A 27425-nucleotide genomic window follows, 5' to 3' on the forward strand; every position below is an offset into this window, starting at 1 on the left:
AAAAAGCTAAGGCGGAAGGCCGTGATGAAGCTGGTTTCATGCCGATTTCATCTCACTCACTGTTGACAACTTGACACTGCCACACGTTCGCTGGAACTCTACTCATTCCCAACATTTTCCTGCTCTCTCTCTCTCTCTCTCTTGCCATTACAGTTAACTCGTTTCGGTCTCAAATGACGTAGCGATCAATTTCATGTAAATGCTGTGAAATGAAAGCATCAGCATCACCGTGATAACCAAAGGGTCGATTTTAAGCGACGACTCTGAAGAGACTGAAATGTTAATATTCCTTGTAACTGTCGTTGTGGTGGTTGAAGAACTTTAAGTACCCATTGCTTTTAACAAGAACAAAAGTGCAGAACCATTCCGCGTACCTGTTTCTTTCAACAACAGAATTAAGCATGATTCTAAGGGCAGGGTGCTACCATAAGAATGTGGTGGAGGGTTATACAATCAGCTGTAAGCCATCATTTCCCCTTCCACGTGGATGACTCAACTTTTATTGGGGCATCACCACAATAAATGGGAATAGGTTTCATGGAATAAATGTTTTCTGTTTAAACGCCATTGTAGCCAGAATATGCTTCAGCTCTAAAATCACTTTAAAAATAATATTTTTTCATAATTCCCGCCCAAACCGTTCAACACTATCTTGAGGAACTTGCTAATACATAAGAAAAAGCTTGTTTAGTACGGTATAATAGGTGTAATATTTGAATTGGTAATTTAGAAATTAGTGGTCTCGTGTTTAATTCCTAAAGAAGCATGGAAGTGGAGAAGATAGGTCAGCTGTTTGACAAGCGGCGTCACGGTGTTTTTGGCGAATCTCAACAGCGAATTAATGCCCGTTGCACAGGCGTCCTGAACTTGTGCCTGAAATTTGGAAATGGTAAGAACTGTATGGTAATTACACAAAAGTTTCTTCTTGTGTACCGGTAATCAGTTATTAATTGAGTAGTTTACACACACTGACGTGAACCATCGCTCATTAGAATTTGTTGATGTGATTTATTGTTCAGCATGTACTCTTGATACACTAGTTCACATAAGTCTTTCAAGGAGTTAAAAACGGTTGGATTTAGTCGGATATTTCACAGCATGAAAATATGGAAGACCACTGACAGTAGGTGCTGTAGCATAAAGCTTTCCAAATTTCATAATTATTTATCCCTACAGGGTAATGGACCACTTCTGAGCTGAAAATATTCAAATATCAAGTTCACTCTCTCACTTATATTCAGCCATACTTATGTATATCTATTTATAGTCTACTATGTTCAGCATAAGGTAAAATTTTATGGTACTTTCACATCCATCTATCTATTGCCAGATGCCTTAATCCCTTAAGGGGTGGTTGCAAATCTCCATGTCACCCTGTCCCCTGCCATTTCACTGCCCTGCTCCCAGCTCACACCCCCTCTCTCATTTACCGTACTTCTCCACTCCATCCCTCCGCCTCATCCTTGGCCTCCCCTCCCCCCCACCTCCACCTCATCCTTGGCCTCCCCTCCCCCCCACCTCCACCTCATCCTTGGCCTCCCCTCCCCCCCACCTCCACTTCACTCACTTACACTCTTGTCAGTCTCTCGTACTCCATCCTCTCCACGTGGCCAAACCACTTCAGTGTGTTTCTCCTAACACTTCCCATCACACCCACATTCATGCCACAATGCTCCTTTACTTCATTTGTCAGTCTGTCTCTCTCCGTGTGACTCCACATGCTCCTCTCAAATAGCTCATTTCCACTACTCTCACTCTTGTGTCCTTCCAACAAAGTTCAAGCTTCACATCCATTCGTTAAGAGTTGATATCACAATACTGTCATGCAGTAACTTTATCATTTCCATGCTCACTTCCCTGTTTATCACTGCTTTAAAAAAACTAGCAACTTTTCTTCCTTGTTGTACACTTTCAAGCACATCACTCTCTAAACTTCCATCTTTACTCATCACACTACCCAAGTACTTAAATGCACTCACATTTCCCATTTCATTTGTTTTTCACGTGCACAGTAATACCTTGATATGTGATACCCCTAGATGCGATACCTTGTCTTAACGATGGGGGTAGAAATACCACCATACCCCGCCTAACGATGGCTGAACCCCGGTTTAATGATGGGTTTTTATTTATTTATTTATTTTTTTAAATCGATTTTGATACTTTAATTTAAAATTGTGTGTTTAGGTTGATTTTTAAATTTTTAAGATTAATGTGTTTTAACAATAGGTGGGGTGAACATTGTCATTTTGGGGTACAGTTTACAAAGCTTGATTTTTTCCAGACTTAAATTTGATGATTTTCAGATTTTATTTGTTGGTTTCAGTGGGTTATTTACAGGTGTTAAGCTTAGGTTAGCTTCCTTGACAGCTGGTAGACCATTTAGATTGGCTTTAAACTTGTTTTGGGGCTCATTTGGGTGGGTTTTGGGCTTGGTTTGGGGAGAAACCCAAGGCTGGTAAATTCTTTACATTGCTTTACATGTTAAAAGTACCCCAATATATGATACCCCACCTAACGATAGGGTTTTACCTAACCAGTTACATCGTTTAACTGGGGTATGCATGTAATTCTTTTAAAATAACCTAACCTTGAAGTTTATTACAAATTATTATTATTATTATTACCTCCCTGTAAAACAATTAACTCTAAGCCCTTGGCCACCCTGTTTGGGATACATGGCATCTGGCAATGAATGAATGAATGAATTATTATTTTTATTATTATTATTATTATTTTTTCAAATTAATCCACCCCCACTCACCTCAAACTAATCTTTCAAACCAAAGAATTGGATGTTATGCTAAAGTGAAATAATATCCACCACATCAGTTTCCACTGCTCGCACTTTTGGGTTTTGCTACACCAGTATTTTGCATCCATAAAGTATGCTGGATATTGTACTATTTTTTCCTTGTACAAGAAACTTGCACCCTCTGTTATTTTGGGTACAGGTTTTGTACACTTAGTATTATGCATCAATACATAGTGGTAGGTGGTGGCGACAATCATCCACTCACTTGATGTGGTGCTGCCTACTTCTTTAGCCTTTATCTTTTTCTTTTTTTTCCTGTGCCTGCCCTTCTCTCTTCCTATTTCTCCCATCTTTCCTGTCACTTCTTATTGCTTTTCTTTCCTTAACAGGTGGCATTACATTGAGTGACAAGCCAAATGGTTTCCTGTAAGCCAAGAAACCATTTATAATGCTGGGTGGTAACCATATAACCAAACCATACGTGCTCCCTACTTGTCAGCAAGTGGGTTGGTGGAGGGTTGGTGCCCCTCCCTGTAAAGCAAATAAAGTCAATGGCCACCCCTTACGGGATTGTGGCGTCTGGCAATAGATAGATAGATAGACAACAGGGTGACATGGAGGAGATTTGTTTGTGGCCACCCTTGAAGGGATTAAGGCATCTGGCAATAGATAGATAGACATATAGAATACAATATTTCTTTATACAGTAATCTCTGAGTGTTTCTGCTATTTCTTTTCCCAGTCAGGTCTGTTATAGTAGCAGTCACTAATCTGTCTTAGTCATATTTCCACTTAGTGTATTTACAGGCAATCCTTAAGGAAACATAGGACCATCATGTTTTGCAGTTTGTATTTTTCTTTACCTTAGCTCTTCATGGGATTCTGAGTATTTTCTGTTTGTGTTTTCAAGTTACGGTATTTTTTCTACTTTTAAAGGTGAAAAGTGTTTAGAAAAGCAGTGTGTGTCTACAATCCTGAATGGCACCAAAGACAGATGGACACCATCTTGTGATGCATGAAGACAATAGCATTTTTTAACAAAATTACCCTTATCAATGCCAGTTTATCCAAACGTAACCTAAATTTTTTTAAAATTTAATCCATCCATAATTATCCTAACCCATTTTGTGCTAACCTAACCAAACTTATCCTTAACCTAACCTAACCTGTCCCATGTGTAATCATATTTTCCTTGTTAATTGCGGTGACTGGAGATAAAGAATAAAATAATAAATAGATCATTGGATTGAAGGGAGGTGATCAATAACACCAGCAAACATTAACTTAAAACTATTACAAACAGCAGCAATTACAACACTTCATAAATGTTTCAGTTTTTAGTCTGAAATTCAACTTTTCTATAAAGAAACAAGTGATTGGCACTGACAGTTATCATACAGGGGAAATCATTCATCATGAATGGCAAGGCTGTTCTCAGCATGCTCAGCAGGCTGATGACCCAGCAGAAAAATACGTGTTCAGAACACCTGAGTTGCTTTGATGGCCTTGCATAGGTTCAGTTCCAAGAAGCAACTGGAGCTTTTTTGATCATCTGATGCCATCTAAGAAAGGCTGGTCATCTACCCTTAAATGTACTGTACTGTACTGTGCCAGTATAGCCTTGTGCCCTTGCACTTTGAAGGAAGATAATAGAAGTCGTTATTACCTTTATACGGTATGTACAGTGTTTAATTCACAGGACAGTACTTCCTCAATATACCGGACTCTCTTTTAACAAATTTCAGTTTTAATGACCACCTTGAGCTGGCTGAACATTATGTTCATTTAATGATTTTTGTTCAATAAAAGAATGGATGCACGGAAAACAGCAGTCAGAGTGGCGTGACAAATGAACATAGATTTATCAAAGGCCTACTTGCAGTCGATATTTGCACTGCAGTTATGTTGTTCAAGGTAAGAATAAACACACGTTAGTATATACTGTAGAACATTTATATATTGAGAAAAAGAGCCATTTAGACCTAGCTGTTTGTCACTGTGTATGAGTGTATGGCTGAACGATGCTCTGTGTGTAACGATATTTGTTCGGTAAAAGCCATGACTCCTGGGATATTACTGAACAGCATGTTCTTCGGCTTTAACAAACTACAGGCATACCTCGATGTCCAGTGGTGTTGTGTTCCAGTGGGAGTGTTTGGACAGCTAATTGCCAGAGATTGAAGCAATTTTCCCCATAAGATACTGACGAAAACCAGAGCTGCGTTCTAGGCCCAAACCCAAACTCTCATATGTATACCTCAATCAGTAGAGACTGGCACAGAAACACCATTGGTAATGTTATCATAATAAACAATATTATTGATAAAAAATGGGACATCAGACATCACATACAAGCATGTTATGGCAATTTACTGACAAATGATAAAGGGCTTGACTGATCTTGGTAGGGCCATCTCCTGTCTCTTGGTGCCGAATAACATCCAGCTTAAGTGCCAAGGTGGTGGTCTTGTGGAGCCTCTTGGCAGCAGGCTGGGTAGAACTTGAAGCTGGATATTTTGGAATGGCAGCGATGATGGTGGTGCAGCATGTGGCAATGCAGGAAGGTAAAGTGGTGGGAGGTGCGGTGCTGAGGTGCTTTCAGGGCAATAGACACAGTGACTGTGAGAGTGTACGAGCGGAGGTCAGGCAGGCAGTGTGCTAAGCAGGGGTGGGGGAGGGCGGGGAGATAGGGAGCGAGACATGCCTGGCAGCACTGAGTGTGATGGAGGATAGAGGAAGGATGGGGGGGTTGGGGATAGGGAGAGAAGCGAGGGGATGGAGGAAGGACGGGGAGAGCTGCACACACCACCACATCCGCGTTCAGACATGCGCATTTCAAACCTAGGGAGCAGCATAGTGTTCGAACTAGCGAATCGAAGGTCATTCAGATTGTGAGAACATTCCCCAATTTCTTTTGTTCAATGTAGCAAGTGTTCGGTTATTGGGGTGCCGGATATTGGGGTATGCCTGTACAGTATTGGCATTAATGTGAAGGGTCTGGTACCAATGAGTTTGTTATTTTGAGCATGTACTGTACTTTGGGATATGATTGTCTCTGGATAATGAGAATCTACTATCTGGTGAAACGTGTTTCATTATTTAGCTTGTTGTCATAACCTTCCCTTTGCAGAAGAGCTGCAGAATCACATACCGGTAGTGCTGTACATTGTGTGCCGTGAGTAGTGGACCTGAGTCTGTATGATTGGGTCACGCGGATCTGTGTTGAGGGCAGGAGGGCGACAGCTAACACGAGTTCTGGGTACTGGGAAGAACCTTGAGAGTGAGCAAGAGGGAGGTGGAGTGATAGCCAAGGCAACACGTGAAAAATCATCCGATACTTCAGATTCCACGAAGGTTTTCGCAGTAGGAGCAACAAGAGAGAAAACATCTGAGACTTTAGACTCTACACAGGTCTTTGCAATAGGACCAGCCATGACAGATGCCAAGATGTACCCCACACTTGAGAAGGTGTGTAACATGTGTATTGAGCAACAGGTAACCACGTTTTGACAGAATAATGTTATGGAAAACTGCATTACTGTACAGTTTATTACCATACCTATTGAAATAGTGTAGACTGTGTTTCTCTCTGTTATTATTTTTTTATTTTTTTTTTATTTTTTTATTTAATAGCCTACAGGGCAAAGGTTTATTTTTACAGAAAGCTCAACCTTATTTAATCCAAAAATCACAGAAATACCTTTTTATGTTTCTCTGAGCTTTACTTGAGTTTTCTAGACTAACATCTGAATTGTTTTCTTATGGGAGGGATTTGTAGTATCTTAGGTATATTAGCATTTATTACATTTTTTACTCAGTTCTGTTTCACAAACATTTTGTCTTAACAAACCTAACCCTTATTCAAGGGACTACCTGTATCAGGGACAGATGTTTGAATAAGTTGGCAGTGCCACCCCATGAAGGCATCCCTCTCAAGGACTGTAGTAGTAGTAGTAGTTCCCTAGGTGGTCTAGCCGAACAGCCCCGAGTCCCTAAGGAAGGCCACGGCCGAGACTGGGCTTTCCCACAGAGCTCTCAAGGAGTGTATGTTGTGTTGTTGGCGTAGTGATTGTGTGCAATGCAGAGTTCCATAACGTCCTTAATAATATGGGGTACTGTGTTGCATCCTGGACAGGTGTCAGCGACGGAGTCATCCAAGGACTATAGAATGTAATGCTGTACAGTGAAAAAACTGCTAAGGAAAAGATGTTATGAAATTTGCTAAGCCAGAGTAAGCATATCTTAATTTTTATGATACTTTTTCCCTTTGATCAGTTGGGTCTCCTGGGGCACAACCACATCTGCATCAAGGACCAGGCGCGAGTGGAACAGATGCTGAATGCACTGGTTGAGGGGGGCAAATCAAAGCTACAGGTGAGGTGGTGGGATTGGATTGGAGTGATAGGGGTTGGTGACATAGGATGGAATATACAATCAGTCAAAAAAGTAACTGAAATTTTTCCATCTTTACATTTTGAAGCAGCAGGCAGAGCAGTAAAAATAATCTCCAGTAATTTTTCGTGAAAATGTAGGCTATGCCATCTTAAAAAAAAAAAAAAAAAAAAAGGACCTTTATACTAAACATTAAATACATTATTTTTTCAGAAATATTTACCTTAAATAAAAAAGAAGAAGAAGAAACCTTTGATCACCTCTTGAAAGATAATTTTCCAGCCAGTAGTTCTTTTACTTCAGTGTAGAAAGTATGGCAGAGCCTACAGTATTATGATCTTTCTAAAATAGCCGGTAATATTCAAGTGGATGGAAGAGTTAAAATCTGTCATTAGTTTGGAATCTATTACTGTACTCAGTCTCAGAAATGTGTCAGAGTGAAATTTGATCTTGCTAAACTAATCAGTTACTGGTGTATTCAAGTGGTTTAGGAAGGTTCAAATCTCCCTTCAAAACTTTTGGACATTTTACACATTTGAAAATTTGTCAGAGCCCAGTTAGAGCTTCTTAAAACTAATCAGTAATATTCAAGCATGTAGAAACAGTTGAGATGCTCATTAATTTGGAACCTTGTTGAGGTCTTATTAAACTAACCAGTAATGTTGTTGAGGTCTTATTAAACTAACCAGTAATGTTTGAGCTGATTGGATGGGTTAAGATCTATGTTTGTTGCTTTAGAACCCTTTACACATTTGAAAATTATCAAGAGCCTTATAACATCTTGTGTAGCTAGTCAGTAATATTTAAGCAGGTTAGAAGGCCTGGAATTTCATGTCATTAGTTCAGAACCTTTTGCAGTCTTGCTAAAACTAACTACTAATTTTTGTATGGGTTGGAATGTTCAAAATATTGCATCGTTAGTTTGGAACCCCCAGATATGTTGAACTAGGGTATTTGGTTCAACAGTACACTCAGTATTAGGGGACAAGGAGATAAGGTGAATGTGGACCAGTAATAGTGATAAAGTTTAATGAGGAGGGAATTCTTGATGATTAATTCCCAGTATGAACTGGTGCATAACTACTTCATGGAGATTTTGTTTCCCTGTTTTTAGCGGTGTTGTGCTTTCCCGACAAAAGTTTTTTCTTGGGCGTAGTAGCGAACACGTAAAGGTGCTTAAATCTACTGAAATTATTTTGCTTTTCCATTCTGGTTGGGTTGATTGTTGATGTACATTACATTAGGTTACAGTACACATCATTAGGTTACATAATTTCTTTAAGTTCAACTAGCTTAGGTTAAGTATGGCTGTACTGTAAACCCATAGAACTTACCTCTGACTTCTGCTGAGCTTAGTGCTGTAAATGTAGTAATGCAACAGCTTCAGAACATTTGTATGCATCAGGTGCAAGTTGGGAGTTTGGTGTTCTTGACAGTATATTAGATTTCTAACCAGAAATATGGCTCCACCTCACTGGAATGCAGGAGTGATACTCAACCATGCACAGTACAAAGCAACATGGCTACCTCACAGTGAATCCAGTAGAGCTTCATTCACTCACCAGAGTGAAGCCTGGACTTGATCATGAAGCATAATGTGAACCACTTTATTATACCACACAGTGGAGTCCAGTTTTAAGAAATTAGTATAAATTCAGATGATATATGGTTAATATAGTGTCTTGTGTACACTAATTCTGTGTAAAACTAGCTTCAGGGTTTACTACTGGAAATAATAATTTAATCAGTTTGAAGGGTGAATGAATAGATGATAAGAAGCAGTGAAGCATCACCCTTAGAAAATGGAATTACATACCTTACAGTACATGAATATGAAAATATTGTTAAAGCATGATATAAAAGAGTATTCCCAGTGAATGACTGATTGGATCATTGTGCCAACATCTGAGTTGCATGAAGCACTGCAATACCAGATAGCAAAATTACTATTGCTTACTTGTGTTTAATTTGCATATTTTTGGGTAAACTGAAGTAATTCTATTACTGATAAGATACAGAGCCTTTATACAGTCCTCAGTTGAAGAAAATCTTGTATCCAAGATGTTAAGATCCTCAGTTGAAGAAAATCTTGTATCCAAGATGTTAAGAAGTATAGGAAAATGTTAATGTTTCTAAGAGACAGAGAGAAATAGAAAGTATAGGAGACACAGTATAAGAGGTTTGAGTTTAGATGGGAATGAAGGCAAAGCACAATGACATAACTATTGTTCAAACAGAGAATGAGCAGGGCGTGACTAAACATCACTGTTATAAAAATGGTAGTGCTGATGCAAAGACAAGACTTCCTAATTTTCAATGTAACCAGCTTATTATTATTATTTATTATTATTATTTTTTTTTTACAGATATTCTTGATAGTTTTTTGGAAATGGCAGTGTGGTGGTGTATTCCAGTGTCATGTAAGGTGACTGGGAGGACAGAATGTAATCAAATTTATCCATTTAAAAAATAGTTGTATGGCATGACTTCATTGTAAAAAATTATGTAGTGTTACCATCTCTGCTCCAGCTTTGAAGTATTTCCTCCTTTATTTTTCAAGCTCCTTTTACTGTTAGAGGATTTGTTCATTGAGGAAAATACTGTATTATGCCTTATTATATACCTCAAAGTTATGTTAAAGCCTCTGATGTATATATATAAATTGTAGCGAAGTCTGCCCACTAAACTATGCTTAACTCATCCAGAATTGTGATGGAAAGGTATATGATTGTCACTTTATCTTGTGCCTCCCTTGACAAAAATTCTGTATCAAAGAAGTTACCATATCTTCCATCAGTTCCCTCTGCATGTAATTTCAGTCCTGCTCAAGTAAAAATTAAGAACTGAACTTAATGCTGTATCATATCAAAATATCAAGGAATTAACTATTTCTTCCTTAAATTCCTCCTTTCCCTGCTAACTGCCATGCTGAAGTAAAAATAAAAGCCTGTACTAAATGCAGTATCATATCAAAACTAAATCTCTGTACCCTCATTTGCCTTGCTTCAGCTTGTGGTGGATTTTGACTTCACTTTGACCAGGGTACATATTGGAGGTCAGCGCTGCCATTGCTCATGGGGTAAGTCCAGTCAGGCTTCACACTGGGGAAAGAATCCTTGATAGGTGACCCTTCCACTGTAGGACTAAATTTTTATCAGCTAAGAAGACTCCCTGGCACCTCATCTCTAGTCATTTATTTTGCATATTATATCTCAGTATTATGGTGATGATGGATCATCTTTGTTAGTCGTATGTATCTTATCACTGTTGAGGTAGGTGCAGATATAAAATGTAAGCAAGTAGTAACAAGGAACATTCAGAAATATACTCTAGGAGAAGATGCTAGGGAGTCTTCTGAGTTTGCAAGAATAAAGCTCCATGTGAGACCTAGTTATTCTGTTTCATAGTACGACAGATCCAGTAGTAAGGTTATGAAGTGAGACCATGACATAAGTTTATCATATCTGCACTGTGACACACTGCAGTGATAATATTATGTCTGGAGGACATCTTAGTTGAAGATGGAAGTAAGACCAGATTGCTGTGCATATGAATATGTACAGTATTTTAAAAGATATACATAATCAAGTAATTTTCTTTACATCATGTTTCTGTAATCTGAACTGGTGTTGATCTGGAAATCAGAATATTACTGATGACTATACATTGCAATAATTGCTTAATAATGAAGACTTGAACAAGTCAGAATTTCACTCAGTATCTCAAGCAGCTATTTAGTTTAAAAGTGGAATATATCTGGGGTAAATTGCACAGTGCTGATTGTGCTTAATTGTACATGTGCATTCCAGAGTTATCATTTGAATATTTGTAGTACATTAAGACATATTACTGTCTTATATTGTCTGTGATTGGTGAGGTAGATGATGTTGCCTTGGAAAGTTGTGTAGAGGTGAACTACACCTAGTACACATCATCACATATCATGCATTGGTCCATCCACTCATCCATCTGGCTACACAAACATACGTACCGTGTTCTTAACACATCTTGTGGTATATTTTTGTTGTCACTGTTGTTGTTGTTGGACCATGTCTTCCAAGTACTCCCAGAAATTATTTGTTGAGGTGGTAAGGACTAGTTTGTGTTGTGAGAGTGAAGTACATTAGGTAAGTGTAAGTTTCCTGTGATGTGAAGGACAGCATTAGAGTACCCAAGGGTAGAGTAGATTGTGTGTGAGTTCAAGGGCTTGTCTGTGTTGTGATAGCAAGTGCATGATGACAGTGTGTTGTGATAGCAAGTGTGTGATGACAGTGTGTTGTAGTGTGAGAGACAGATTAATAGTACAGTAAGTGTAGAGTAGATTGTAAGTTATATTATGTTAGTCATAGTTGATTGAGGTTTCAGATTGGAGTGTGTGCTAACTTGCCATGATACAAATCTAAGATGTAGCTGGAGTTTTTTCTGCCATTTAATTGCTGCCAGAGACATGCAGGGGTCTCCTCTAACTGAAATTATCTGGTCTGTAGTATCTTAGTCTTGGGCCTGTGCTTTCAAAGGGGTAATTAAAGTTGGTCCTTTGTATTATTTATTTATTTCTTCTTATTATTATTTCTTTAGTTTTTACTGAGGTAGAGTTGGGTGGTGTCCAGATTATAGCTAGGCAAAGTGAACTCAGATCTCCCTGGGAAGGGCAGTTCTTGTGAGAATAATATCTGTAAGTTAATGAAGGGAATGGTTAGTAGATGATTATTGATTTTGATGGTCTGGACTGGATCTGTGTAATTTCACTCATATATATTTTTCTTTATTTATTTTATTTTATTTTTTGAATTAGAAAAATAAAGTTTACTGGTCACAGTTGTGATGCTCATCCTTATCATGGTCACCTATCCTGGAATGGATATTGCATATTCACCATGCATGGGTTATGGCACTATTTCTTTGTTGTTTTATATTGCTGTTTAATGGTTTGTTGTGTTTTATCCACTCTAATACTGTATCTGCTTCTGATTAACATGACCCAAAGATTTCATGTACTGCAGCTTGGTAAAATTTGATGAGTGTTTCTTCTTGATTGAAGTGTCAGGCTGAGTGATATCAGGACTGGTGGCACTCTGATTAAGGCATCTTGAGTTTTAATAGGGTGATAAACAATAGCTTAATTTCTAGCATACTTGTAACCCCTTCAGTCCAGTGACCTTTAAAATTTCCATCCTACCATCATGCATGTATATTAAGCCTTTAGGTGACTCCTTGTAGTGAAGGGGTAAATGAAGTCTGCATCCACCCTTTCCAGTTCAAAAAGTCTCTTTGAAGCAAAGTGGAATTCTTTGGAGATAGTGAGAATTAAATAAAAGATGTCCCACAGAATTAAAGAGGTTAATTACAAGAGAATTTACCACTGAAAGAGGTTAATTACAAGAGAATTTACCACTGAAAGAGGTTAATGACAAGAGAATTTACCACAAAGAGGTTAATTACAAGAGAATTTACCACTGAAAGAGGTTAATTACAAGAGAATTTACCACTGAAAGAGGTTAATTACAAGAGAATTTACCACTGAAAGAGGTTAATTACAAGAGAATTTACCACTGAAAGAGGTTAATTACAAGAGAATTTACCACTGAAAGAGGTCAATTACAAGAGAATTTACCACTGAAAAAGGTTAGTTACAAGAGAATTTACCACTGAATTGAATCATCTGATTAAAGTAAGAATAAAATATATAGGACATCATTATGAAAACGGTGTTAATTGCCTAGTAATTTGGCCTCTTTTTTTTTTTTTTTTTTTTTTTTTTTTTTCCCATAAATCGAAGAGACTAACTGTACGTTTGATAGTCTCATTTGGAAGTGAGACCTTAACACTGACTAATGGAGATTTTTCTTTGTTGCAGACTGTACATGATACCTTATTTCAGAACAGCTTCAGGTTTAAAGAGGTTACTGATGTAAAAAGTTTGTAAAGTTTTGTATTGTATTTCCATCATGAAGAAAAATGGTTGTAGGAGTAAAATGTGGTTCAGTGGAATAGAGGACAAGAATGCACAGAGGTGGAATGGACCTGTTCAAAGTAGACACATAAAAACAGTATTCCAAAAAATGTCAGATAGGAAGAGTATGGTGCTGAAAGAATAGGACTGTATGAGATGTTCTGGGTTCCAGGCTCGTATGGAAGTTGACCAATTTGTTAACAATCTTTTAGGGAATAGGCAGGGAGTTCAGGATGTTTGGTGTATGGAAAAAGTGTAGAACAGTATTTCGGTGGGGGAAGAGAAGTGAGTGAAAGACTAGATGTTTCTGCCTTGGCCATTATATTTGGGGGTTTGTGTGGGCCATTTCACATGGCAGGCTGTGAGTAGTTCACCCACTTTTATGCTTTTACCTTCTTTGTTTCTGGACATTATCTTACCTCTGCTACTGGAGGGAGAGAACTTCACATGGTGGCTGTAAAAAAACTGGGCCGTTCTGGTTATACAAATATCCCTCAAAAGGAGGAGGATGGAGTACTGGAGGATTCAGCCTGCAGTGCACTGGTTTCTTGTTCAGATGGGCCCGGGGATACAACAACAGCAACTTCATCTGACCATTATGTAGGAATGATGATGATGATGATGATGATGATACAAAAACATCAGATGTCTATGGACCAAGATGGATAAAGAGCCAACATTGATCCACACTTGCAGGTCATTGCCGACTATGACATGACCTTGACCCGATCCCACCTTCATGGAAAAAGGGCCGAGTCCAGCTTTGGTGAGTTACCTGTACAGTATTGAAATTTATCACGCTTCACATAACTACAGTTACAGCTTTTATGGCAATGGTTCCCAAACATTTTGTCATGATTTTCACCCATTTAGTTTCCACAAAAGTCACATGCCACCCTCTCACTGTAGTCTTCCTTGGATAAATCTTATTTTAAAATAAATTTAGGAGTTCCTGAGGTTCCCTTAGTTGCTATTTAATTCATCCTTGTATATACTGTACATTATATATTAAATAAACATCCATAAGTTTTTTCATGAAGCCACGACCTGATAATAGCACATTACATAGTTGGCTACAAACAGAATCCATAACAAATGTGGTAGTTGAAAAGATAGAAGCAGACACAATCATAATGTAAACCATGAGATAATCTTGACATCGTGCCTGAGGGTGAAGGAAGATTGATGGATGTTGATGTGGTGAGAGATAAACTGAGTCAGGAGAGGAGTCGGATAGAAAATGAGTAAGGCTGGATGCTGTACAGTTTACTGGTTTTTGCAAGGATAAGTGGCAAACTTAATTGGAGAGAGATTTCTTGGATGACATAATGTAGACTTGTTTCTTGCAAAAGAAAAAAATATATACTGTATATCTTTTGCTTGACTCCCTTCTCCCCCATACTTATCTCATGCCCTCCAAGGGTTGTACACCTCGTAGTTTGGGAACCACTGCCTTATGATTAAATGTTACTGGTCTGTACTGTAGAAACTGCACTGGCTCTTTTGCTGAAGGAGGTGGGATGATTTTCTCTGTGCATGTGTATGGCGATGTCTTTGGTATCTGTGTACCTGAATATGGATGTCAAAATCTCTGCACTTAATGATGGTGTGAAGTTGTCCATCATCATCATGAGAATATTATTGTAATAACCAAATTTCTAACTTGTTACATTTTGATGGCATTGTGACTCTTTGGCTATGTGTAAAATTGTATGATTTATTTTCTCTTTGAGTATTGTATCCTCTGCCAGCATTGTGCCCTGCCTTCCATGTTTCTCATTCTTTCTAAAACATTAGTGTATTCATTCTTCTCATACTCTTTGGTTATTTTCTTGACACTGCTACCACATAAAAATGCTTCATGTAACATGCTTCATTGCCACAGCTGGCAGGGATTTGTTTGTGAAATTTTTATTATAATAGTACACACTGTATACAGCATAATGATTAGTGTAGTATAGTTTTATTGATTACATCCTACCCTTACATTAGTTGTAGTAATAATAGTAGCAGTAGTAGTAGGAATAGTGGTAGTAGTAGTAATACTGTACTAGTATAGCACACTCTTGTTTTATGATGATGATGCGTTTGAAAAATCCAGTGCATAACAGTTTATTGTATATTTAATGAATTTTAACATGGGTTCAGTGAGGATATATTTATGGCCGAGGGTTGCACACCCAACAAATTCTTAAAACAAGCTTCCAACTCACTCAGACTGGTACTGTACTTATTTCACTTCACTTCACATCACTGCACTTTACTTGGCTCGAACTCCAGCACCACACTATTGTTCCATCACTGATGCTAACACACCTGATGGCAACTGAGCTCAAAAGCCATCTTGGAACGAACAGATGACTGTAAGCTTCATGCTGGTTATATGAACAAAAACAGCGATTGTTTGTTAACCAGTGAGGCTTTGTTTGGGATCATAATTATTGTATAAGTTAAAATTTTATCATACTGCACAGTATATTGAAAAAAGGTCCTAATGTTTCTGTCATCATAAATGCAAGTCATCACATATTGGTTCATCAGATAATGAAGGTCTGCCATAAATTAATTCTGAATAGTTGTAGGTTGAAGTATATAGAAAAATAAGTAGACAGTATGGGGAGGTAATGATATGATTAACAAGCAGTGAACTAGCTGGTAAATAATCTTGACAGGTTGCAGTGGAACTTTAATAAGTAGTCTTTGTAATTTAGTGTGAAGTTACTATAAAAAAAAGTTCATAAAATAAGGCAAGATATAATAATTACTTATTGTCGTAGAAAGCAAGGCATGTTGTCACCAGATTAGGATGCTGTGAAATATTGTTTGACAGGTGCCCTCAGAAGCACAGGTATGAGTAATGATTACAGGTAACAAGAGGTTGGAAGGTAACATCAGTTAGTCTCTGTAAACAGTGTAATTACACCAGAATTCATAGTGGAACTTACTGAATCAGTAACCACAGTTTGTGATGCCCATTTACTAACCTCACCCCTAGCAGAGTTATAGCATGGGATCTTTCCAGGCTCTTCTCTTTCATACACTGTCATCAAGGGATTGTGCAGCCTTTTTTCGTCTGAAAAAGTAATGTCTGAGTTATTGATTATAGTTTCCAGTTATCAGGCCATTTAAATTTAACTCGAATTATGCTCTTAAGTCAAGAATGTAGGTACAGCATTATAAAAGACTCATGAGGTACCATTTATAGTAGATGCTCGATTTAAAACACTGATTCAGCCAACTTCCATTTCCTTATCTCAAATTTTCCACTAAATTGAGTTCTGTAACTAAGGCTCAATACAAGGAAAATTTTCCGGCATTTTGAGTTATTTTCCACAAAATCCTTGAAGACATCCTAAGCCTAGTAAATTATGTTAACTCTTAGTGCTACACACAGCATTCTGAACCCATAAGTAATGCTTCCAGAAATGCATTATTGTTTATAGAACTTTCTTAATGGAATTATGCTCGACTTAACAGAAATTTTCCGTTAAATAGGGCAGAAATACCAGAAAAAAATAATTCTGTTATCCCAGGCTTCCACTACAGTGGAGTTCATTAAATCAAGCATATACTGTACTAGGATAATCAGTTGTACATATTCAATAGTTGGTTTTATTCCAGTTCAGTGCAGTTCATTTGCATATTCTCAAGTAACATTTCATTCATAGCATTCCAGTGTATTATTGATTTACTTAGACCCCTCAGCCATTGGACACTTGACATCAAATCATTAATGCAGCAGTGAGGATGATATTTGCAGTGCATACAGTCATTTAGTTACAAACTTCAAGCAGTTGCAAGCTGTGTCTGGAGTGAAAGCACTGCGAACCAAGTAAGATCAAACCTGGTATACTCTGTTCACTGTAACACTGCCTATAGTGTTCCTCCTCGTAACATAGGGTTTGGGTGGAGTCACCCCCTCCCTACACTATTGCCATGTTTCCTAACCCTACGATGTATAACGCCTGTGGTTTGTGTAGTAGGAATGATACATAAACATAACTCATACTAATATAACTGTAATGAAAGTGCTGACATGTATCAAGGAAGAATAAAACTATTCTGCATACTATATTATACGATAATAGAGAAACGTGGCATAAAAATTTGGCAGTGTTGCTCTAAAAATATTCTAATTATTATTTACTTCCCCAACACTTCTAACATTGCTAATTAATTTAGCAAGTATAATTGCAAGAAAATTTGAAGGGATAAAAGTGGGAAGAGGCGATCCTTTCATAATTAAAATAAATATATCAAACAGCTCTGGGGTGGCAGCACTCACGCGACACGTGTTTGTGTGTACGCTGTGGGAGGTCACCAACCCCCTACAGGATTTAGGCCTATTGGGGAAACCTCTATAAAAAAAACGCGCCGTGACTTTTACCTCAAGGGTGGTGCGGAAATAAAGTCAAAATTATAATCCATACATAAAAATGGAAGTAAAAAACCATGGATGACACTTAACAAAATCTAGCGAGAGAGAGAGAGAGAGAGAGAGAGAGAGAGAGAGAGAAATAATAATAATAATAATAATAATAATAAAACTTTATTTCCACTATATTGTGGGTATTCTTATACATTATACAGTAGTACAGCATACAGTATGAAAGTTCTATACACAATATAATACAAGTTGATACATATGGTGGAGAATAGTGACAGAGAGGTAAATGGTTTAAAAGGTGTGGGGACACTTAGGTTAAAAATAGATCAATTAAGGGATTTAGGAACGAAGGCAGTGGGAAGGATTAAGACAGATGGGATTGTAAGATTAGGGAGTTTGAGCAATAGGGTAGAATGTATGCTCTCAATAAAAGTATAGCAATTATCAACGGCTAATTATTATACAGGTGTTGATGGTGGGGGTCTATATTTATAGGAGGTGTTGGTGGTGGAGGTATAGCGGGTGTTGTTGATGGGGGTGTTGTTGGGGGTAGGGGTATATGGGGTGTTGGTGGCAGGGGTATAGGGGGTATTAGAAAAACGGAGATCACAAGAGGGAAACAGTGTCAAGGTCATCGCTGATGGAGAGGTCAGCTCGGAAACGTGGCAACAGTGCAGGGAGGGGGTGACTCCACCAAAACCCTACGTTTCGATCTGTCAGACTATAATATTGCCATTTCTCCATCTTGAATGTTGAGGTGTAACAAGAGATTAACACTGGCCGCTGAAGGATGACAATCTGGGCCGAGTAGAGGCAAATGAACTATGGTGTTTGTTAGGGGAGAAGGGGTCAAAACCCTTTATCTGTCTAATACAATTTATGGTGTTTCATCCTCATGGAATACACTTTTAAAAAATCATTCTTTTTCCTGAAGGCATTAAATCAGTGCATGATTAAAGAGATGATGGAAAGGGATATTTTCATGCGGCGGCACCAGTACATCTTGTTAGAGGGGCTACCTTGGTACTGTATATACATGTCCCACTGGCACCAGTACATCTTGTTAGAGGGGCTGCCTTGGTATATACATGTCCTACTGACACCGGTATATCTTGTTAGAGGGGCTGCCTTGGTATATACATGTCCTACTGACACTGGTATGTCTTGTTAGAGGGGCTGCCTTGGTATATACATGTCCTACTGACACCGGTATATCTTGTTAGAGGGGCTGCCTTGGTATATACATGTCCTACTGACACCGGTATGTCTTGTTAGAGGGGCTGCCTTGGTATATACATGTCCTACTGACACCGGTATGTCTTGTTAGAGGGGCTGCCTTGGTATATACATGTCCTACTGACACCGGTATATCTTGTTAGAGGGGCTTCCTTGGTATATACATGTCCTACTGACACCGATATATCTTGTTAGAGGGGCTGCCATGGTATATAAATGTCCCACAGCTCTTTCTGTATTGCCTGAAATGGGGAAGGTGGACTGCAGGAGAGGGTAGCTTCAGTTAGCAACCCAATTGGTTCACTTGTAGATGAAGTAGGGACTACATCATGGTATAAATGATTAAATTTGACTAAAACCAATCTTACCTGCTTCTCAGGAAGTTTAGTTTCCTGGAGTTTGGAGCTGCAGGGAGTATTGTACAGAATTAGAGATGGTAGTGTAGTTTGGATAGTTTAAATTTAGGTAGGTTGGACTCCTCCTTACTGATGTTTCAGGTCATTGCTGACTTTGACCGCACATTGACTCGGGTCTGGTACAATGGGAAACTGTGTGAGACCTGTAAGCACAAAGAACCAGTATAGTGAGTTGCTAATTGTTGCAGGTTGACTTTTTCTGTTTGCGTACACTGTTGTTTAGTGAGACCACAAGACAACAGAGCTTGCTTAAGCATAATGCTGTGCTTATTTCATATATTGTACAGTTTTCATTTTTTCCTTATTTGAGAGAACCACATTTCTTGCTTCTCCTTGTTCTTTCTTTGGTTAATGATGAGACACTTCAGTGTAGAGTGTTTCACTCATCATGCATGAGGTGTACAGTGTAATTATTTTGTTTAGATTCAGTGACCTTAAAGATGCAGAACACTCTCCTGTGTCACAGTATAGCTTTAAAATAGTTTTATCTAGAGTCTAGAATTCAAATCCTTCCATCTGCTATGTTCTTCTGGGCCATAACTGGAGATAACATGATTCCGTAATTTCTGATATTGAAGTCAAAGTGCAATCTTCTCTGAGACGCAATGCTATGTAGACTACAAAAGGAAGTTTGATTGGGATTCATGCCATTTAGATTTCCAATATAGTACTTGATGGAACATCAGAAAAGCACAAAGAACCAGCTTAGTGAGTTGCTAATTGTTGCAGATTGACTTTTTCTGTTTGCGTACACTGCTGTTTAGTATTTAAGTTGTATATGTACAAGAGTTATATTGTTGTTGCACCCTGTATGTATCGTATTTACCTACCAAACAATGTTCTTATATTTGAGCATATTTTGTAGCATTTAGGAGTGAGCATGCTGTTGTTGCAACTATTAAACTTAAACCTGAAATTTCAGAATGATACAAACTCCATTCTGTTATAGCAAATATTTTGTGAACCAAGTACTATTATAGCCATGTATACATAAAAAAGAATCTTGCATACCTAAATCATAGCATTCACAATGAGCATAATCATTCAGGAGTTTGCTCAAGTTTAATGAAGTGTCTTCTTCCATGATATTTCACTAATATATCTGCATTTCATAAAATTTGGATTCTTATGAAGAGATTAGAGAAAGGATGGGGCTTGAATGTATTAATGTTGTGATAAGAAGGAGTAGACTGAGATGGTTTGAGCATGTGGAGAGGATGGTGGATGACAACTGGGTTTGGAGGGCAAGAAGTGTGAACATTGAGGGTAGAGTTGTGAGAGGTATACTGAAAAAGACTTGGAATGAGGTCATGGAGTGTGACCTTTGGAATAAGGGATTTAATAGTCATCTGCTAGAGATCGGACAGCATGGAGAACTGTTATTAGCTGACCAAGACCAAAACATGCAAGCATATTGGAGACTTTATAATTGAAATGAAGGGAAATGAACTTGCCATGAGAAATGCATGAAGCAAAACAAACTTACCTTGAGAAATGCATGAAGCAAGAACTTGATGTGGTCAGTACAGTGCATAATATATCACATCAATGTTGTAGAGAAAGTTTAGATAGCTTCTGACTAAATGATGACTGGCTGTTGTTAGTGTTGTTGGACTTCCTCATGATCTGTTGTGATTGAATTAGAGAGCTATATTGTTGAACCATCATCAGTTTTGGGTGCTGTGTCCACTGTCTTTGTTGTCATCATCATCATCATCATCATTGTCATCCTTATCCTCATCCAGTCTCGTTTTCCTACCTGCGGGCTGGGTGAAATGGTTACTGAAAGTCAGGAAAACAAAAGAATATGATTATGAGAGAACTAGTTAACGGCATACCCAGTTAAATGCCCCCCCCACACACACACACACACACACACACCAAACAAGGCCCTTGAATCCTGGTTTCACCTGATAGGTACACATGCCCACACATAGCATCATATTTACTGATCCAGCAGACTCTGTCTGATGACTGTCAAGTTAAAAAGGGATGCCAGACCCTTGTCATAAGCTCCTCTGTATAAAATTCATCCAACCAGCACTCTATATTATTTATATACCGTACTGCATTATTCACCTCTCATCATCCAGTACTAAAGTCTTACATTTACATGCCCTGACTTTTTCTCCACAGTGCTACATTATTTCTTTTTCAGCTGTATTAAACAATACCTGTAGGCCTCATATGCACATGCCTCCACAAAGCTGTGTCAGGACTGAACAGACAGATATTTGCCATTGCAGACTAGCACCAGCCTCTTACAGTCAAATACAGGGTGGCCCGTAAACAACAGTCCTCTTGAATCTCCTTCGGCAGTATCTTTTATGTTGTGGAGATGGCTCAGTTGGCTAATGTAGGTGTGGTTATGGCATTTGGAGTATGAAAAGAATAAATGATGCAGTGTAGATACTGATAACACTGAACTGTCCCTACAACATGCGTGAAACTGCCTGGCAAAGTGGAAGTGGAGTGTTGTACATGGGGTAACCCTGTAATGTGGCAGAATATGCAGTGCTTGGCTTACTTTACAGTATGTGTCTTGGGAATTTTTGGGAATTATACCTTATTCTAGGTGTTACATAGGCCAAACCGCAATGAGATGGAGATTAATGAGTGATGAGTATATAGTGAGGTTGATTGTAAGAAATATACTACACAGAGAAAGAATACCTAACAATAATAATAATAAAAACTGGAAGAAACATATCTACAGTACCAAAGAGTGTCCAAGTCAGGCCAAATTCTACCACACAAAAGGTTCTATGACACTTTAAAATCAAGGGCTGCATGTTTCCCATAAATTGCAAAGTGTGGTGTAGATTTCTAATTATTAACACTCATTTATGGTGTGCCTTTGCTCATTATACCATTTTTACTCTATCCCTCCATCCATCATCCAATCCATCACTGCCCCATGAGGAGCGTAGGAGCCCGGGGCTAGGCAGTTGGTCCCGACATTTAAGATGAGAGTAATTTAAGATGAGAGTGAATAACTTGACCTAAAATTGCCATCTCCATCTTCAATGCTGAGTTGTAACAGCAGATTAATAGTAGGGTATGATGGTGCTGAAGAAGCAGGTAGAGCTATAGTATTGTCTTTGTTTGTCACTGAGCTACTAAAAACAAGCTCAGAAAGGATGAAAATCTGCACCATGTTGGAGTAAAAATGGTATAAGTATGATCAGCATTTGTTTTACTTTTCAGAGGGCAGTCAGCAGTTATGTGTATATGGTGCCAGTTCTGTAAAATAAAAACTATTGGTTAGTCACAAATCCCACACACTTATCCATACCTAGTTCAGTGTTGTAAGCATAGTGGAGACGTGTCTGAAGTTTACGAGATACGTTATTACCTTCCATTTTACTTCAGTTGTTTGCAGTGACTTCCCAATGCTGCAGGACCTATATCTACGTCACTGGCATTTTAGTGAGGGACGTATATCTGTGTCGCTAGCGCAGTACTGGTTAAATTTACTTTCTCCTCAAATATGAAATGAGTGTGTGAGAACAAATGATGTTAGCACCTCCCTGTTGCACGAGAAAATATTTTGTAAAGATATTTAGTTTTTTAAACAGACATTCAGAGAGGCTGTACTGTACAATGTTATTACAAACTTACAGGTGTCATGGATAACAGTCCAAGCATGCCGTCATTCTACCGAGACGAAGCCAACCAGCTGCTGGCCAAGTATTACCCCATTGAAGTTCACCCTACCATGACAGAGGAGGAGAAGATCCCTCATATGGTGGAGTGGTATGCAAGCATCCATGACCTGCTTGTCAAGTGCCAGTTTACAAAGTCATCAATCAAAGGCATGGTTGCCGCCAGTAGCACTAGGTTAAGGTGAGCCATATTCTGTAACTGATAATGTATTCTAGTGTACAGACAGGTGCTTGAAAGGGGTGACTTCACAAGGTAGCACTGGTACAAAATTGATGGTGGAGCTGCCAGGTTATGCAGATGTTCCTCACCTTCTCCCTGTCCCCCTAAAGGAGGAGGTGTTGGCTGCAGGAAAGAGGCAGTTTCAGCCTGCAGTCCATCAGGTTCACATTTCAGATGAGCCTGGGGCAACAACAACAGTGCACAGGCAATCCTCATCGTAAGTCAAGTGCCAGTTTACACATTCATTAAACAAGAGCTTGGGTACATCAGGCAGCACCAAGTGAAAGAGAGAAGTTGTATATTATAGGAGGATGGCAATTGATAATTGTCCAAGTGAGACCGAGGACAACTAACTTCAGCCGAAATTCACTTAAGAAATGTTCCGCTTGGGCTGTAAAAAAGTATCCCTCATCATTTGGGGAGATCTCTGTAGGCTACTGTAGTACAGGTTGGAGTGTAAAAGCATCCCTCACCATATGTTATATGCCACTATAGTACAGGTTAGGGTGTAAAAGAGTATCCCTCACTGTTTGGGAAGATCTCTGTGGGCTACTGTCTCCATTTGGGGAGACCTCTGATAGCATTAAGGTGTGAAATATTACTAGTATGTGTCAAAATTCGCACCAGGCAAGCTTGGACACGTTCCACATCTTCATTGTGGACATCCAATTCCTATTATGGTATCCTAGGGAATAAGGAAGAAATATACTTCCATTGTACTTCCAGCATGTTGTAATATTTGGATAGAAGTAGCTAAAGCAAGGGACCAGAAATCCACTTTGACACCTTATTATGATGTTTGGGCAAAATGCTGGGGTGTTGCCTCTCCTGACATTGAGAGGGCTTTCCCTCCATGCTAAGGGTTCTTTGTATGCAGCATGTGTTAGGAGTGTGATGCTGTATGGTAGTGAGACCTGGGCAGTAAAGGAGGAGGATATTTGCAGGCTCAAACGTACAGAAATGACAGTGAATAGGTGGATGTACAGGTTGTCCTTGCATGCAAGGCTTGGGGGGGCTAGGTTTACGATGGAAGTTTGAGAGGTAGGATGGGACTGGATTGTATTGGTATTGTGATGAGGAAAGGTAGATTGAGATGGTTTGGGCATGTGGAGAGGATGGGGGGATGATAATTGGGTGCAGAAAGTGAGAAGTGTTAGTCAGGGTTAGGGTTGTGAGAGGTACTGTAGAGTGAAAAAGACCTGGGATGAGGTCACTGAGTGTGGCCTCAGGGATAAGGGACTAAATAGGGAAGCTGCCAGAGATTGAGGAGCATGGAGGACTGCCATTAGGTGACCAAGACCGACACATGCAAGCATGTTGGAGCCCTCAAAAGCGAACGAACGATCTAGCGATTTGGTTTTTGCGGGAGGAACTAAAACTACTAGAAGATTCTGTACTGTCCATGCTTTGTCCTTCCAGGGAAAACAAATTACGGTTATGACAGGCAGTTGTTCATTGTGTAACAGTGCTGGTAATGTTTCTGCAGCAATGTTATGTATAAGAATGGAGTGGTACAGTGCTATGCTTTGACCATGCACAGTCGCAACCCTCACACTCCGAGAGGTGTCCAAGTGGAAGTAACATCATTTGGTGCTAGCTAGAGTAAAACACATACATCACCCCACAAGGTATTAGTTAAGTGAAGAACATCTTTCATTTATTGATTTTATATGATATGAATTACTATCTTGTTTATGAAGTTACAGTGTAGTCTGCCATTGACATTGTTCTGTAAGTAGGTGGGTGACTACCAATGACCCTGGGAGATGTACTACCATTGTATCTTTGGTACCAAGAGAGGGAAGTGTGGTTACAAGCTTGGTAATAAACCAGTCATCACTCTTTGGTAGGGAATATTGAGTCACAAGTACAGTCACTCAGTAATGCTTCTTCTAAGTGACTGTACATGGAGTCAGTGCCCGCTGAGACTCACGTTGTTACAAGTTTTATTGTACATTTTTTTTTTCCCCTACAGCTTCCAGCAACTGTTGGGAAGTAATTAGCTGGTTTTGGCACTTGGATTAGCTTCCAGCTCATAGAAAACACCAGCTGTACCATGACCAACCCCAATACCGGGATTCCTAAAGAGGAAACATGGCATCATTTTTAGATCAGATTAGATTAGTAAGCCATGTTTTTTTGTTTTCTCAGGGAAGGTTCGGAAGAGCTGTTTGGGACGCTGCATAAGCATGGGGTGCCTGTGTTGGTCCTGTCTGCTGGCATGGGGGACATTCTTGAGGAGGTCCTGCGTCACTTTAATGTTTATACCGACAATGTCAAGGTTGTCTCAAATTTCTTCAAGTACAACGATGAGGTAAACAGAATATTTGGTTTCGTAAACTCAGTGGGAAAATATAACAGATGGTTATGTTGTAACTTGGCAGTGATGATGACGATGATGATGATGGTGTGCCACCCTTAAGTGCATTGTTTAGTTTATTTTTATTCAGACCTTTTATTCAACATAGAAACGAAAGAAAATGTGTGGGAGTGACCGAGTGAGTGTGGAGGAGTGAAATGAGGGTTGAGGAACTACTATTTCGGGAAGGATAAGTTCAAAGAGAGAGATCAGGGTAAGGGAACATTTTATTGTGGAAAGTATAAGTTGGAAAAAGTGAGACTGGGGACAAGGAACCGTTTAATTTGTAATGTATAAATTGTTCACCCTATCTTGGTGGAGATATCCTTTTGTAGCTAATTTCCCATGACTTAGTGAGAGAATATGAAAACAGTATGGCTCTACATCCTTTGCATAGCTCTTCTTGACTGATTGCATACTCTAGTGTTAATCTCTTATTACAGTTCAGCATTCCTGATGGTGATGGCAGAGATAGGCCAAGTTAAAGCTAAGAGAGTTTAGTCATCAGGTTTATACCCTGTATTCTGTTGCCAGGGTGTGATGGTCGGCTTCAAGGGTAAGACGATCCACATGTTCAACAAAAATGAGGACGCCATCCACTCGTCTGACTACTTCCACCAGTTGGAGGGACGCAACAACGTCATCCTCATGGGGGACTCACTTGGGGATATCAAGATGGCCATAGGAGTGCCTCAGCCCAGCAATGTTCTCAAGATTGGATTCCTAAATGACAAGGTTGTGCATACTTGTGGTTAATGAGGATTTATATATATATATATATTTTTTCTACCTATCATGTGGAGTCAGGATTCTGTGGGTTTCAATGGTTATTGAATTGGAGTGTGGCTCGTTTAGCTGGACAGACTGGTTAGTATCTCATTCTGTCAAGTTTATTTCTAGCCCTGCTGAGTATTGCTCCTGTTTCAGATTGATGAACGACCATATATATATATATATATATATATATATATATACCTGTATATATATTTGATTCTAAACATATTTTAGTGTTAATCTGTTACCACAGCTTAGAATTCAAGAAGGGGAGATTGCAGTTTTAGGCCAGGTTAAAGTAAAAGCAGTGTAAAATCATACATATGATATTATGTGTGGGGGTGGGGAATGAACAGGGAGGCTGCCAGAGATCAAGCAGTTTGGAGAACTGCCATTAGGTGATCGCAGTATTTATAAATGATATGAATGGCCTTACTTAATGTTACTTCTTTTTCAGATTGATGAGCGACTAGATTCTTACATGAATGCATTTGACATTGTGCTCATTGACGACCAAACAATGGACGTGGCAAGGGGAATAGTGGACCTGTTGAAGTAACATCCGTAACTGCACATTCGGTCAGACGGGTAGTGAGTGCCAGGGCAGGGGTGGAGGTAGGTGCCAGGTAGTGTAGGTGGGTTGGGTGAAGGTAGATGTCATGTAGGTAGGATGGATGGAGGTAGATGTGTAGTGTAGGTGGGATGGATGAAGGTAGATGTCCTGTTGTGTAGGTGAGATGGATGAAGATAGATGTTGTGTAGTGTAGGTGGGATGGGTGGAGGTAGATTCTCTCTCTCTCTTTCTCTCTCTTTCTCTCTCTACTTTAATACCTACAAAACACATATTGCACCATTCAGATCACAAAAAAATTGTGAAATGTGAGGGAAGCTTTGTGAAAAATGGGCCACTGAAATGTTATGGTAATTTTGAGATAAAAAAAAAAAAAAAAAAAAAAAAAAAAAAAAAAAAGGAGAATGCTTTCGTTACATTTGGGGATAATAAACCTTGAATAACATGCAAGAAATTGTTTAAGTTAAATTTTGATACCATAAGTAATATGCAAGAAAATGTTCACATAAAATTTTTGCATACAATAAATATGCCAGAGAATATTGAAATTTTTACATACTATAAAAACATGTACTGTAAGAGAATGTTTATGTTAAATTTTGATAAATGCAAGAGGATGTTTATGTTAAATTTTGGTATACTGTTAATACGATGACATGCAAGAAATTTTGTTAAATTTTGGGATACTGTTAATACG

At 38.8% G+C, this 27425-nt stretch overlaps 1 protein-coding gene across 1 annotated transcript; it reads left to right on the top strand.

The window, feature by feature from the left end:
- Positions 1-811: 811 nt before the first annotated feature.
- Positions 812-27204, top strand: cN-IIIB (cytosolic 5'-nucleotidase IIIB). Its single transcript, XM_080276957.1, has 8 exons — positions 812-889; positions 5886-6223; positions 7031-7129; positions 13797-13866; positions 22763-22985; positions 25176-25338; positions 25918-26118; positions 26615-27204. The coding sequence occupies exons 2-8, from the start codon at positions 5954-5956 to the stop codon at positions 26714-26716; spliced, it is 1128 nt and encodes a 375-aa protein (XP_080133083.1). The 5' UTR covers positions 812-889; positions 5886-5953; the 3' UTR covers positions 26717-27204.
- Positions 27205-27425: the final 221 nt, after the last annotated feature.

The sequence above is a fragment of the Coenobita brevimanus genome, chromosome 67 (assembly GCF_032717465.1).
Source record: "Coenobita brevimanus isolate Jiangsu-jjx chromosome 67, ASM3271746v2, whole genome shotgun sequence".
Taxonomy (NCBI): domain Eukaryota; kingdom Metazoa; phylum Arthropoda; class Malacostraca; order Decapoda; family Coenobitidae; genus Coenobita; species Coenobita brevimanus.

Coding starts and splice junctions, on each gene's coding strand:
- cN-IIIB (XM_080276957.1), top strand. CDS start 5,954: ATGATTGGGTCACGCGGATCTGTGTTGAGGGCAGGAGGGCGACAGCTA. Junction 7,130..13,796: donor GGGGCAAATCAAAGCTACAG/GTGAGGTGGTGG, acceptor CCACACTTGCAG/GTCATTGCCGACTATGACAT. Junction 13,867..22,762: donor AAGGGCCGAGTCCAGCTTTG/GTGAGTTACCTG, acceptor ACAAACTTACAG/GTGTCATGGATAACAGTCCA.